This window comes from Pygoscelis adeliae, unplaced genomic scaffold (assembly GCF_000699105.1).
Source record: "Pygoscelis adeliae isolate BGI_AS28 unplaced genomic scaffold, ASM69910v1 Scaffold1, whole genome shotgun sequence".
Lineage (NCBI taxonomy): Eukaryota > Metazoa > Chordata > Aves > Sphenisciformes > Spheniscidae > Pygoscelis > Pygoscelis adeliae.
This window is the reverse complement of record NW_008824051.1, coordinates 1,919,522-1,935,089: the sequence shown is the minus strand read 5'-3', so window position 1 is coordinate 1,935,089 and position 15,568 is coordinate 1,919,522. Positions and strand designations below refer to the sequence as shown.

The 15,568-nt window shown below is 38.3% G+C and overlaps 1 protein-coding gene across 2 annotated transcripts in view; it reads right to left on the bottom strand.

Moving 5' to 3' along the window:
- FBXO11 (F-box protein 11) overlaps positions 1 to 15,568 on the bottom strand; it is a 40,487-nt gene that overhangs the window by 1,405 nt on the left and 23,514 nt on the right. For both annotated transcript variants that reach the window (XM_009333619.1, XM_009333620.1), the window contains exons 11-21: positions 6,862 to 7,079; positions 6,452 to 6,537; positions 6,276 to 6,370; positions 5,080 to 5,202; positions 4,892 to 4,977; positions 4,483 to 4,559; positions 4,228 to 4,371; positions 3,182 to 3,292; positions 1,906 to 2,013; positions 514 to 622; positions 7 to 105 (exon numbers count right to left, since the gene is read on the bottom strand). In XM_009333619.1, coding sequence (XP_009331894.1) covers positions 7 to 105; positions 514 to 622; positions 1,906 to 2,013; positions 3,182 to 3,292; positions 4,228 to 4,371; positions 4,483 to 4,559; positions 4,892 to 4,977; positions 5,080 to 5,202; positions 6,276 to 6,370; positions 6,452 to 6,537; positions 6,862 to 7,079 — 1,256 coding nt within the window. The remainder of the gene's footprint in view (positions 1 to 6; positions 106 to 513; positions 623 to 1,905; positions 2,014 to 3,181; positions 3,293 to 4,227; positions 4,372 to 4,482; positions 4,560 to 4,891; positions 4,978 to 5,079; positions 5,203 to 6,275; positions 6,371 to 6,451; positions 6,538 to 6,861; positions 7,080 to 15,568) is intronic.

The following is a 15,568-nucleotide window of genomic DNA, read 5'->3' as shown; positions in this document are numbered from 1 at the left end:
ACATACCTATCGTGTCTAATGAATTCTACGTCGTGTCCTTGATGGCACTTCTTGATGCAGTTCACACATATGGCGTTACGGTCTGTGGTGTTACAGGTGTGACATCTGCAGTAAAGCACATCACATCAGGCATGAATCAAAAAATGATGAGCTGAGAAAAGTGCTTGGGGAGGGTGGGGGGGCAGAACAGTGCTAATGAAAGGATGTGCATAGGGCTGTAAAATGGGAATTTTACATGAACTTGGATTTCATGGCATACTTTTGGTTCCTTGTTTTGAAAAAGCCGTTCTGTATAATCCCTTAGGCTCAGGTTCACAGTAACAATACATTCTCCTCAAGCCCACAGTGAATTCAAGACAATGGGAACTTGTTTAATCCTCTTCTGTTGCAGTTGGGGGAGAGCACACATTTGGGTGTTAACAGACACATGGTAACTGTTTTAGGGGTCCTGCTAGAAGAGAAATTGTTTTTATTTGAAAACCTTACTGTAGGTGATGGAAAAGATCCCGTTACCTGTAGAAGTCATGCATCGGATAGCTGGTGTAACTTGATATCTTATATAAACACTGGCCTCTGCTGACAGCCTTTTCTATGGCATCTTGATTGTTCATTATTTTGTTATCTGTTGGGGGAAAAAAAAGAGCCAAGAACTAATCACACCTGGATCAATGACTTTTTTTCCTTGAGGTGTTAAAGCAGAGTATGTGTCCCCCCCCCACCCTCTTTTTAAGAGCTAAACCCATTCAGAACAGTTAGTCCTATGCCAGCGCTTTAGTTTTGGCATTTAAGCGTATCAAGTCCTCAATGCCAGATTACAAGGCAGACGGCCAGCCAGTGCAGCGCACTCCTCAGACCAGAAAGACTGTTCCTCTTTGCATGCATTGCATAAAATACCTGATAAGCCTTCATTTAAATACTCCTTGTGAACTAAATGGTTAGAGAAACAAGCCTTCCTACCAGGCTTAAGTTTTCTGTTGAGAAGTCTGAAACCCAAATGTTTGAAAGCCTCTCGTCTACCATAAGGACTTTTGCACATCCCTTAGAAAGCAGAAAAGCATGGCTCTTCCCCCAGGGGAGTTTAAGAATAAAGCACTTTCCAACCAAACGGAGGTGGGAATTAGGTCTGACCACCTCCAGCATTTAAAAGATGTGTCCGAGGCATAAGCGAATTTGATAATCCCCCTGTTATTCAGCTACTAGATCTTCTGTCAAGTCCCAAAGTGCACCTAAGCTGTGAAGCAGAGAGCCAGAGCTTGAGTTTTACGTGGTATAAAGAACATACAGGAAAAGGCATAACAAGTATAGCCAAGCAGGTAAAAATTCTGCAAACTGAACTTTTTTCTAGAATAACCTCCTGGAGCTGCCTGGCATTCAAACCATCACTCCAATCTCCTCCAAGAGGATCTTGTCGCATGCACACTTCCCCACTCTGCATAGGAATTTTATGTATGTAAACTGTTCCTATTTTCTGAAAAAAGTGATTTGGGATTGTGAATATTCATGCTTTTAGATCCTAGAAGCCAAGTGAGGCATGTTTATTTACCGGATGCTTGTTTTCAGGTATGTGACAAAAGACTTTCCATTATACTAACTTAGAATTGGAATTTGAGATGTGCCAAAGACCAGTAGCCAGTTCGGAAACAATTTTGAGACAGGAGAGCTAATAACAGGGTTTTAATATGGTAGGAAAACCTTAAGTTACCTCTGAAGTGTCTGGCTGTCTAAAAATCTGAAGTACTTAGCTTGGTTTATTACCTTCAGCTGAAACTCTTAGTTACAACTCAGCTTAAGGTGGTGCCAAATCTGAGCCAAAAGTGGAAGAAATAGTATGACAAACCCAAAACCCAGCACCAAATAAAAAAAATGCAAAGTGAACAAACACAACCATCGAGGGCTCAGGCTCACCTTTCATCGTGACGTTGACACCAGATGCTAGAAATAAACCTCCAAAGCGGTTGTTGAAAATCTGATTGCCTTCTAATGTTGCAGTTGCGTGATTTGTTATTTCAATACCTTTATCGAGTCAGGGGAACAAAGAAGAGAAAAGAAAGTGGGAAAGTTAAATCCTTACTGATTGTGCATTTGTACCTCTCTCATGATCTATAGTTTGTTCATTTTTTTTAAACCATCATAAACTCAGGGGGAAAAGATGAAAATGACATAGCTAGAAATTGCACTGTAATTTGCTATAAAACTGAGGTTCAAATACTTCTGTATAATCCTTTCCAAGAGCTACGGCTGGCATGCATGGTTTCTGGTAGTAACAATACAGTACTAGTTTATCTGATACTAAAACGGTACTATGATCATGTATTTTCAGGAGGGATATGATTTTTGGGTGCTTAAACCTGTCATCTTCACATATATTTGAAAGTTCTTGTGCACATACCTTACCCTTTTTAAAATATCTTTTTAAAAAAGTTCTCAAGATGGGCACCTAAAATTCATTTCTTTAAATCTTAGCTTTTATCAGTAACCCATGTCTTCCAAGTCATTTGTCCAGGACTGCTCTTGACAGCAACCTATCCTTCCCCCCCACCACACTGAAACAACACCTTTAGAGGCTCTTCTCAGAACACTCGCTTCTTCTGAAAGAAAGATGGAAGAAAACTCAAGAATGCAATTTTAGTTGAAATGGAATGGAATGCAAGACGTATGGAACTGCGATCATTAAACAGTAAATTGCACAAAAATCACTATTAAACATCCTTCATCTCTTTTGGAGTAAGAAATGCTCATTTTAATCATTTTCCAAGTTTGTGGAGTGAGAATGTTGAACTTGAGATGCAATTCAAATCTCTTTAAAATGTATATTTGCTCTGTTTCCTAGGTTTTAAAGCAGTGATAAAATATTCAAACCAGCATCCAGCAGATCAACTATAAGTATGTCCTAGACAGCTTTATCAATTACTTCTAAAGTAAAATAATGAAAAAGTAATTCACAGAAAAATGAGAAGGCAGAATGTGTGTTGTTTCTCAACATGCTAGTAATTCCAGAGACTGCTGTTAAGATATTCTGGCTACAATTCTGAATTCTCAAATGATTTCTAGAATATACTGAAGGATATCCCAATCTCTGTTAAAATGTCTAAATACTGTGGGTAAAGAAACTCAGAGTTAGCTTTGTGAAGAGCTTACTCTAAGCGCTAACACTTCAAAATTTGATTTAACCAACACAAACCTGCAGCAAATCCATCGAATATTCGATTTTTCCTTAGCACAGGGTGGCTATTGGTGCTGATAAGAACACCGGCTTGAGCATTCCTGAAGATATCATTCTCTTCCAGAAGACCTATGACAGACCAACAAACATGACATTTGAGCTTGTCAGCATTTCCTTACCTGTAACCATTCTGTGAAATATTTGCAAAAGATCTCGTGTATCATCATCCTGCTAATTCCTTTCATTTGGGGAATACCCACCAATAGCACTGAAGTTAGTGATACAAGTTTAAAGTAATTCTCAGTGTGTAATCATGTAAGTGCATTTTTTCAGTATACAGAATAGAATTTGGGATCGTATGCACCATTACCAAAACTCCTATTTTTGAGGAAACACTAAGTCTTTTTTCACTTTCCAAATTTTTCTTCAGTTTTTCTAACATCTTTCTGTTCTTGTCTTCTAAAACAAGCAGCCTGCCAAAGCAAAGCTTAACTTGCATTTTTGTTATTGCAGGACAGGATTACCGATTACTTTAAAATGCTTAACTTAAAATTAAAGCTCATTTACAGCAAGTGATTATCTACAAAATATCAGAAGCTGATTATCAGGACACACAACAGTCAGGGGCTTTCAGAGGAGGACCACTTCTAAATTTACAAGTATACAAGAGAGACACCTTAAAGATCTGTCTTTTTTTTTCCCCTAAATCTTTGACACTGGCAGAACCTGAACTGTTCAGATGCGTGATTTTGGCTACATGACTTGAATTCAGTACTGTCGTTCAGTCAAATGGCAAAGCTTACAAAAGCAGATGGGATAAAAGGACTGTCCTAAGCAGCAATCTAACAGCCTTCTTGCATGAGATTAATTACCTCTCTGCCTCCCACAGATTTCAGTGTTACTGATGTAATTAAGGCTAAAAAGCATCAGTGTATGTTCGTTATAACTGTTTTATTACTTCAGAAGACAGGTTTCTAAAGAACACTTTAAAAAGGACACTGCTTAATCTGAAATTAAACTCTTATCCAGAATATTCAGCATATGCCAGTAAGGGAAAAAACTACCTCTTCCCCCATTAAATATACAGATGCCTCCATCTCTTCCATCATGGATTTTATTTCTTCTTAGTGTAGGATTACTGTCTGTTTTAATCCATACACCAGCCATTGCATTATCAAAGATTTCATTGTCTTCTATAAATCCGAGCCCTAAAATTGAAGGAAGGGTGGAAAAAAAATAAATCAAAAAGGATAATAAATGGGAAGAGATAATACTGCAGAACATAAACAGTTCTGGATAAGTGTGGAAAACAAACCTACCAGAATTATAGACAAGAATACCACCATTCTGACCACCCCAGATCTTGTTGCGTCTGATTTTGGGGTTGCTTCCAGTTCTAGAGAGAAACGTAAGCAAAGAAGTCATTTAAAACCGTTTACTATCTCCCAAGGCCAAACGTTTAAAACACCTCTACAGAAGTGCCCCATAGATCTCGCTGCTTAAAAATCTTACTAAAATATGGTTATTTCCAAACATGCTAACAGATTTAGTCAATATCCAGGCTGTATTAGTAATAATTTTCTTGTAAGTTGAAGCAGAAGATATGCAGACATACTGGATTTCAAAAAAGTTATTTTTAGAAACAAAATGACAAGAACAGTTAAAAAGACACAAAAGAGCACAAAACAAGCTACGTCTGTTTTGACATAAAATCAGAATACATTTTACCTTATCTGAACCCCTGAGTACATGTGATTATAGATGTCATTGTCTTCTAACACGCCATGTCCATTGTCATAAAAATAAACTCCAACCTAACACATCGAGAATTAAATTATTAGTTCCAAAGTAATGAAGTATAAAAACACAGAAGAACTTTCTTCATGGCCCCCTTGTAACCACAGAGCAAAACTCACCTGTTTCCCACTGTGTATTCTGTTTCTCCTCAAGACTGGAGTGCTCCCTGTTGTCACCCAGACTCCAGCCAAAGTATTGCTGTAAACTTCATTTTCCTCAATAACACCTTGTCCTTTTTCATGCTAAATACAAGACAATAAGAGTTGAGAAAACCCGCTAACTGCCAATACTGTTTTTCTGGCTGTACCCGTCCCTCCCCAACATGGCTTCTTCACTGTAGCAAAGTAATTCTTTTTGATTTGGGTACATATTTTAACTTTTTTTTTTTTTTAAAGTAACAGTACATCATGATTTTGAATGTTTGCCATGAAACGAAGAACACTCTGCATGTAAATCATTATATTTCAAGGCTCTGCAGCAGTATTTGCAAATCTCTGGTAGCTGTTGCTAGAAGAGGTACCTCCCCGGTGCCATGTGATGAGAGGAAAGCTGTGGCACCCGGCACTTAAACCTACACCCAGCCCTGTCCACCAGACTGACTAAAAATTGGCATGTCTCTTAAGTTAACTATCTTTACCACGTGTCCGTGCTTAGAAGTAAAGCAACGGTATTCTTGGTCAGGGTAAGCTGTTCTGGTCAGATTTACAGAATGAATAGATGAAGCTGCACACTTGCAACATTAGCTGAACCTTAGGTAACTTCTGGCAGAAAGATACACAAATATTTCTCAAAATCTGATATTGCTTAAGGGAACCTGACAGCTCTTTCAGTTCAATTAGCAGAGCCCTTGTACACGCTGGGAACTGTGCTTTATTCCTCACTTTTACAATACACCACCGTACAGCAATTGCAATGTATATCATCCTGAAGGCAAAAAAAAAAATATTTTCTGAGGTTAGTGGTAAACACATTACGCTCCAAAAAAGCTGAACAGATTTTTTTTTTTTTTAAACAATGACAAACTACTGTGAAAACTAAGCCTTTAAAAAGCTTTTAACCAAGAAATGGGTGAAGTTCTGTCATCTATCCCATTTTAAATTTTTTACTCTGTAATAGAAATAATTTAGTGACATTCATAAGAGCCTTCATCTTTTAAATATCAGCACCAGCTTCAGTCTATTACAATTAACCTAGTTTATAACGTAAGAAATTCAGTCATTGTAAGTGCAATGAAATATTTTACATAGAGTACCCTTTTCCAATGTCTATATGAACAGAATGCAAGTTTGTACGCCTGTTTGTAGGTAATACTTACTACGTAAATTCCACCATGTTGACCATCATGAATCTTGTTGTGTCGAACTATGGGACAGCTGTTTGTTCGAATCTGTATTCCTGCTAATGCATTACCTGTTAACAAAAGTGTTATTTAATACAACTTACATACTCATTTTTCTCAGAATTCAAGAAGCAATAAGCAAATTAGCTTACCATAAATGTCATTTCCTTCAATAAGGCCTCTTCCATCACCAAAGATATAAACACCACCTTGATTCCCATTAAAAATTGCATTGCCCCTAAGAAACAAAAGTATCCACATTATGAAATGATTATAATACACTGTACAATACTATACATGTATATAGTGTCTAGGACTGTACAATATTCAGATTTAAAAAAAGATAATTTATGTTCTGTCACTTTCACTTTGAGAAATACATACTTCCAAGTATACATGCAAATTAAAAATGCAGTTCAACCAAACACAGACAGCAATTTCACTTTTACATATACAGGACTATTTACAGTTCATTATAAATAAACGAAATAAAATTGCACTTTTCCCATCCCCATCAAATCTCTTCTTCTAAGGAGTAAAATATCAATGAGGAAAACAATACCTTATTGTTGGGTCACTGTTTGAGGTAATCCAAACACCTGCAAAGTTGTTTGCATAGATTTTGTTCTCTATGAATTGTCCTCTTCCTTTTTCATGAACATAGATTCCTCCAGTCTGGCCGTGATGGATTTCACACCGAACTACCGTAGGATTGGCATATGCTTTCACTTCAAAACCTGCTATCCTGTTTCTGTGTATGTTGCAGCTTTCAAAATAACCCTTAAGACACAAAACATGCAGTTTCCTGTAAAAGTCCTTTTCAAAATTAAGGCTATTCCCTCCCCTCCCTCCCCTCTAAATACAATCCTCATTTAAAAGGAAACAGAACCAAAACTGACAATATGTAAGTACTTACATAGCTAATTAAAACAGCTACTGCCACTATATCATTTCCTGCCCCCCCCCAAATAGTTTCAAAGACACTGTGTTTGCATTACTATTTATTACTGCCCATGGAATACCAAGAAAAAAAACGGCAACTTTGGATATAGCACCTCAAAGAGGACTCAATATCAGTCTTCCTTAGCAGCTCCTAAGGACGAGACTCCTTTCAAAGACCATAAAGCCCACAGGTCCAGTATAAAAATATGGAGAAGACTACCTATTTATTTTCAGACCCAGAACCATACATATTTGGTAAGAATATGATTTATTTAGGAAGAAGCGTCCTAAATTTCTTTGAAATAACTGGTCAGAATAAATACATATGGATGTGGGAGATGAGTAATTTTTACAGGGCTGGAATGGTCTGAGCAGCCAACCAGTAAACTTTTTTTCCTCCTCCCCTTTTTGAAAGGGTGTACACTTCCATTTAATAGTAGTAGGCCTACAACAAAACTGTATTTAAACAAATGCTTTATAAACAGCATAGCTATGGGGGGGCGGGGGAAGACATTCCACAAAGCTATCCCAGGCATGCTCCTTCTGCTATGCCAACAAGCACTCGTGTAGCAGCACAATGAACTGGTCCATCTGAAAATTCATCTGGTAAAGTCATTGTTTTCTGCCCAATGATTTCCCCAATTCTAGTTCATTCCAGGGCTATGCACAGGAACTGTGTCAGTCCATTCAGAGCATTTTTCTGACATGGTTTTAGAACATTTTGATACTAAAATTCAACCTATTCTTTGAGGTGAACTTTAATGGTATTATATGCCCATTTTACCCAACTAAAAGAACAGAAACTAAACAACTGAAAGAGAGGAAGCATCTCTTATTGGAGATGGTAGACAATCACCAAGTGATGTTTTTTAATTTGTGGATGGCTTAGGTGCAAGCTCTTGAAAGCTCTGACTCAGACTATCTCCAGTGGGCAGCTGCGGAAGGCAAGAGTGAAAACGGAGCACATGACATTCAGAGCAGTACTCTGCAATTCTGGTTGTATGTCAGCAGCACTGTCCCCTACATCCAAGAACACATGGTTGAAAGACAATATGAACCGGTCTTAGTTCTTTCTTTTCTCCTAGATATCCGTCTCTGTGCTCTGCAAAGCCATCTATAGCGTAAACAATCCCTATGATTCCAGCTATAATTTTAGCAGTATTGGTCCTCATCGTGCAAAAGATTACCTGTTTAATGAACTGATAACATGTACATAGGTAAAACATCCGACCCAAAAGGAAAGGGGCCTGACTTTCACTGATCCTTGTCACCCTCATAGGCACCTTGTCCAAACGCTGTTTCTCCTGTAGCCACTGAAGTTCATTACTTAGTCTCACTAATCGTGAGACTTGTTTTACTTGCGAACTACAAAGAAGCACAAATCCCCCTTCTGCCCAGTGTAACTGGATTCCAGTGTTTGTACTCGCACGACCTACTACCATGAGCACCTCAATCCTGGAGTTTCTACTACCCACCACATGGAAATTATGCAAGTTACTGCCAACGTAGGTAGAAAGCACTCTGTTTCACTCTTGTATTACTTATGTGCTGTGAACTGCTAAGGGACTTCATCAAACATATTTTGACTACAAAAAAGCAGAAATACATACAGTTCAACGAGGAAATCAGACAGCATGCACTTCTCCCTACTTTGAGGATTGCAGCCAGGAAAGCACTGCATTGATTAAACATTCCCCAAAAAAGTACTATCAGTGTGCACAGCTTGGCTCCCCAGGCCCCTCCAGGTGACAAATAAAGTCAAATGGAAAAAGCCTACTTTCTGTAAATATTCAGAATAAATTTTTTTTCAAGGACTTAGGATTAGATTTCTTAAGAGTGAGTCAAGATGTTTTCAGAGTTCTCAAGGAAGCTACACACTAACAGACAGGGGAATCTAAAGGTGATCTCCTCAGAAATACACCTTCATGCCAACTGGCAGTCTTCGGGACTTCTTATCCCAAAAGGAACCACTTTCTTTCCCTCACTGTCACTTAAAATGAAGCCCTCGGAGAAACTTAAGAAAGATGGCAATTTGGTGTAAAGTAAAGCTTAATCCTCTTAACAGAATACATAATTTCAATTAAAATATTACTATACACGGTCTGGTATCTTTTTAATTACTTCACACGTTACCTTCCCTTTGAATGCCAAATATGTTGCGATTACAGCAACATGATGAAGGAAAAGAGGTATTTCAGATGTGCTTCATCACAACCATTTCAGATGCCATGTAGGAGTCGCAAACAAGCAGAGCCTTTATCATGTGATCAGCAATACCTTTGCAAGCTTCAGCAAGCACTGTTACTTAATAGCAAGGAAATTTTGGTACAAATACTTTTAATTCTTGAAAACAATACCATATACTGTGAAACTTTTAAACTTGCTTGGAAATGAAGCGAAATAGAAGGCTCCTTCGCTTCTGCTTGTGTCCCAGTGTATCTACATCATATGCAACTTCAGAGAGGAACAGAAGAGGTACCTGTAGATTAATTATACTCTGCCCACTATGTCCTAGAATACCATAACATCACTTGACAGCAGAGTACAAGTGTCATTTCTTCAAAAAGTAGTAAATGGAGCCTTCAAAATGATTGCTCTTCTACCTTCTCGAAAGAAGTAGGACCGCTGATTCAGAAGAAACTGAGAATTTGCTGTAAGCCTCTATGAAGGAAGTCCTCCTCAAAAAGGGGAGAAGGAAAAAAAAAAAATCTCTCAGATTCCTTTATAAGGCTGATGGCTGGTCAGAAAGTCAAGGCTTTCTGCTAGGTAAGATCCTGTAACATTCAATATTCATAAAGAGAAACTGCCTTAAGAAGTCCAGTCCACCTCAAGCAGAGTCAGCTTAAGCTGAACTGCTGACTTTGAGCTGATGCAGTTAAGCCCAGTGTATTTCTGCACTTATTGAGACCATGTCTGAACACCACCTGTGTGCAGAATTATTAAACTGCATTCAGTTAAACCAACAGAATTGCCGTTTGTCAGAAACGCATGCTCTTCCACAGTCCTGAACAACCACATCATTCCCAGACTGCCTATTTCCGATGCTGTTCTCTGTTGAAACCATCAACTTCTTTGGCCCAAATTCACCCCCTAGGGAGAAAGGCTAAACTTATCTCAGTCTTTAAGATGCCTCCAGGCAATCCCTTGTATCTTTTCCAGCCACCACAGCCACTCCCCTTCAAAAGGCATCGTTGTGCCTTTGATCTGTATCCTCCTAAAGATGTCTTCCCTTTTATTTTTTAAATTAATTTTTTTTTTTAAGGGATGAACTTCTGGATCTCAAGAAATCACATATGGGTTCAGGCAACATTTTCTTCTTGCAAAGCTAACAAATATTTTGTTAACAAGGAAATAACAAGGAAATTGTGTTTCTAAGTATGGAGTTAAATGATCTATTATCCATAGGGGCCACTAATACCGTTTGCAAACCCAAAGCTTACTGCCAGCTCCAGGTATAACCAGTCACACCATTAGAAACAACCTGTTCCTTTCTTACCACTTCTGTCTAACAGCACACACGGGCTGCCCAACCTGCATCTCTTAAGCTCCGTCCAGCTCAAGCCCATATCTATCCTTCATGGAGACTCTGCCAGGCGGCTATTAAGGTCAGGAAGGGCAATACTCCTCCTCTGCACAGAGGCATTGCAAGCATTATATTGCCTCCAGCTCCTTCTAAGAATGCTTTTCAAGTGTGCTGGGTATTTTACTTGTGGTTTGCAACGGTTTCTGGTTATAATTCATCAACTAGCAGTAGAAGAACCTGGAGGATGCAGCACCTGGCAGTGCCAGGATTGCTTAGTGAGAAAAAGAGGCCCCTGTGACTAATAAGGAAGAAGGAATAAGGGATGCATGCGGAAAAAAATATTACAATCGTACACAAAAATGCCAAGTGTAAGGAGACTCAAAATACCTTAGCAGTAGCCTTCTGCTTGAAAAATCCCAGATATTAAAAAGTAGCCCTGTACACCAAATTTATTTAAACTACCAGGCAAAGCATTAGCTGTGGGCACAAGATGACAGATACAGTGACAGAAAGTGTGGGCAAGAACACACTGCTGCAGCCTGTTAAGACCTGAGCAGAGAAAGTAATCACAGATAAACACCACAGTAATGGTAATGTTGATGTTTCCACACACTACTTAGTGTACAGAAAAAGCTGGTGTGATGACAAAGAAAGGTTCCTGCGCAGCTGGACAAGCTCAGAAGACTTTTTACATCAAGATGACTCAGTAATTGAACTTGGATTTTTTTTTTTTTCCTTCTGCATTTTATCTAGTTAACAAATACTGCTTTGAAATGTGTTAGGGTTAAAACTTGCAACTGATGGGATTTTGTTCACTGCTTTTCTTCTCAGAGGAATTTTTCCCCCATGCATTTCCTTCTAAAAGGGCTTTTTTTTTTCTTTCTTTGTCTCAAAGATCACAACATTACAGAAAGGCAGAGATATTTCATGTTATTGTCTGAACAATACAGGTATTTAAAATAAATTAAAAAAAAGGAGATAATTGTGCAAGCTTTAACACTTCCTAAATATTTATTGACACTTGTATTCCCAACAGGGTAAGAAAAAAACCCAGGAGACAAAGATAGAAAGAAATGAACTGCTAAAGAGTGTCTGACTCTGTATCAACTTAATTCAATAGCAATAATAAGTGTGACTGACAGCACAAAAAATATGTTTACAAAAATCTGCCTCCCAAAGCCTGGAATGGTCTTTATTTTAAAGTTGGTGGATTTTATAAAAATCCAAATGCAGCATAAAGAAAACTACATTCAAGATGCAAAATAAACCCTTTATTTTAGCGCATAGGAAAAATTTGCTATTGCAGCGAAAGACCAACTGAGTTTTTATCTAGTCTGTATAAAAACTGGCATAAGCTTCATTTATATTTTTTGGACTTTATATACACACTTATTTAAAATTATCTGCTTTGTAGTATTTAAAAGACTGAGCTGCCAACTAGTCACCATCACCCAACTTAGACACGTGCTACTATACTTTTCTTTCATCAAAAAGAAAAAAACCAAACAATAGCGCTACGTTTCTCATTTGGGAGCAACGAAAATGAAGACTTATGCCTAGATCTCAGCTTTAAACTATAAAATTATGCTTATTCTTACAGTAAATCAGAACTTCTCCATTGTTTGCATACAACTACTAAATACAGTTTATGACAAACATCTGGCAACTCGTCTCAAGCAACTGGCAAGAGAGGTCAGCATAAGGCACTGAGGGCTGCCAATGCCATGCTGCATTTTTAATGCCTGCTTGTTAAACATTTGGCACAAGTACTAAGGCAAACGTCAGAATATCGCCAGTTTAGAAATAAGAGGTTAAATTTCTACAAGTATCAAAACACAAAGAACAGTCTGAGAGCATTAAACTGAAAAACAAAGCACTCTTGGACCTTTCAGAGCCAGCACTCCAGCACAGAAACCCACGGGAAAAGAACGTGTAGGGTAGGAATTCAGCACTGGAATGTACTAACTCCACTTCACAATCACAAGTAATGAAAAAAAAATACACACTCAAAAATAACAGAAGGGAAGTGAGAGGAGTAAACAGAAAATCCATTAATTTGTTTAGGTATGTAGGATTCGTATCTGAAAAATACCATGTCACTTAAAGTGTATGAAATGACATCACTGGCAATATTTACATCAACTCTATCACTAGCATGACACAGAACAGAAGAGACTGCCAAAAGCAGGCTTTGAGATGGAAGGGGGGGCGGGGGAGGAATCTTTCAAAGGAGCTTATGACTAAGAAAGATTTCAATAATATTTGCAGCTGAGATAAATATTATTCACATGTTCTCTTTAATGTGCTAGTGTTTCCTTTAACAAAAAAGAAAAATTTATTGCTATTCCATTTCACTTGTGATACCACACTGATCCCAGCATTGGAACAGGCACTCCACCGGTAAGAAAATAGATCAAATTCATTTTAAATAAAAGTGTATCAAGTGAATTCAGTCTGGCTTTTTACTTTTTTTAAATATTTCAATACTCATATATTTAATATTTATACTTCAGTACTTAAACAAGAAGCAGCTCCTAGCCAGACTTTCCAATTAACCCTCAAGCCTACACACAGACATCTCCCCTCCAGGAGTTACTGAAGCACTCTCCTTTACCAGCTTTTCTATAGCTGACATCACTTTATTACATGTTTCTGAGCCTGTTTAAGTCTTGCAGGGATATATGGATACATGTATCCACTGAAGCAGATTAGGAGTGCTTATACAATATGTTAATACAGTTTAAAGGAGGCAGTGGCAGTGTCCAAACAATGAGATAATATAAAACAAAGACATAATATCTCAAGTTTGCCACTACTCTTTGCAAAATGGCCAAACAACTACCTCTCTAGAGAATATAAAATGACATAAAGAAATCTATCAGAAGACTGCTAGAAGGGCATTCTTCTGGGCTGGTATAATCTTGCCCAACACAGAACAAATATGCTCCTTAGGATCTAACTAAGAGAGTGGAGAAGAGGCACCTAACAGAGCCAAATCCAACCACGTTTGACCTTCCACTGGCAAGAAGATTTTATGCCAGCAGCAAAAATAACAGCACTCCGTGACCTGTTCACTGTCCACTGAGACCAGGAAACTGCAAATCAAACAGCTACAACTAGTACTGCATTGCTTCTTTACCCCTACCTCCCCAGCAATTTGGGTGGAAAGGAGAAAGGCTTCACTAGTTTCTATCCACAATGGATTTTCTGTTAATACTATTTCCAAACTGCCAACGCTCATCAAGAACCCGACCAGATTTGGGTTAGAAGGGAAGGGAGATATCCTAACAAAGGGAAAAAAAGATCCACAGTTTAGTGAGCCTAAAAACACCCAGTCAGGGATCAAAATATCAATCTTCAAAATCCAGCTGCTTCTCTTCTTCCTCTTACCCATGATAAAACTACATTTTTTTTTCTCCCTGAAAGCTTGCTATGTTATGTATTAGCTATAATTGCATTAATCATTCATCAAAATTAGGGAAATTTATTTCCCCAAAGAAATGTCTTATTACGAGAGATTATTATTTTATTCAATAAGCATCTGAGACCTAGCCAACAGTCCCCCAACACATAACACACAGTGTAGAAAATCCTCATGTAGAAGTTCAGTAGGAAAGCTAAAGTAATTTAGTATCTGAATTAATAAACATTTTATTTAGGAATAAGATTACTTTAAAATGGTGGACAAAGCATCGAATGAGTCTAAGTTAAAAATAAATCTCTACTGTAGTTAGATCTCTGAACATACTAAATTGGGGGTGGTGGTGGTGACAGCAAGATGAAATACATGAGGGATATAGAAGAAACACTGGATCCAAAGGTCAGAAGATAAAGAAAGCAAACTGAAATGAGAAAACAGATGTTCAGTCTACACCCAAGCTATGTCTGCAAAAGTGTGACTTGGGACTCATCTTTCTCAGCTAGTCAAAGCCATTAGTGTCTAATACTTGCATTTTTACAAGTATTATTTATCTTTCTCAGGGACTAAATAAGATCTACCAGCAAAACTACTACTTATTATGATAGAAGACATCTACCTACAAAGAACATCCGTGGATATAACATACCAGGTCTAATTATCATCTTCTTGCCAAAGAACAGGCCTAACATATATTTAGCCATAGCTAGGCAAGAAGTGTGTCAGTTAGTAAGGCTAGGAACAAAATGTATGGAGGGGAATGTGCACTAGTATCCCAAAGTACGTGAAACGTGCGCTTGTTTGGCTGACCTCATTCTTCAGCAGCGTTCTGAAATCAAGTCTGTTACAGTGAGGCTTTCATTACAGCAGCAGCACAGCACCAGAGAAGAGGTTCCTATTTATCTACAGCACCTTCAAAAATGCAACCCCCAAAGCAACTGACTACACGGTTTATTATTCCCTATCACCAAAGTTATAGACAATCCACGTCCTGCAGCGTCCAATGCCTACAGCAAGATAATCAAATTCTGTGGTATCCTTGTGAAGGCAAGAGGGAATCTGAAATCATGTTGATTTTGAACATTACACTTGATCTGACAGTAAGCAGTATTAACTTCAGCATCCCTTATTTAGTTTGACATTTAGTTCACCATACTCTGATCACATTTTGGTTTTATGCGTGTAATTTTCATAGAATCATAGAATGGTTTGGGTTGGAAGGGACCTCTAAAGGCCATCTAGTCCAACCCCCCTGCCGTGGGCAGGGACATCTTCAACTAGATCAGGTTGCTCAGAGCCCCGTCCAACCTGACCTGGAATGTTTCCAGGGATGGGGCATCCACCACCTCTCTGGGCAACCTGTGCCAGTGCTTCACCACCCTCAGC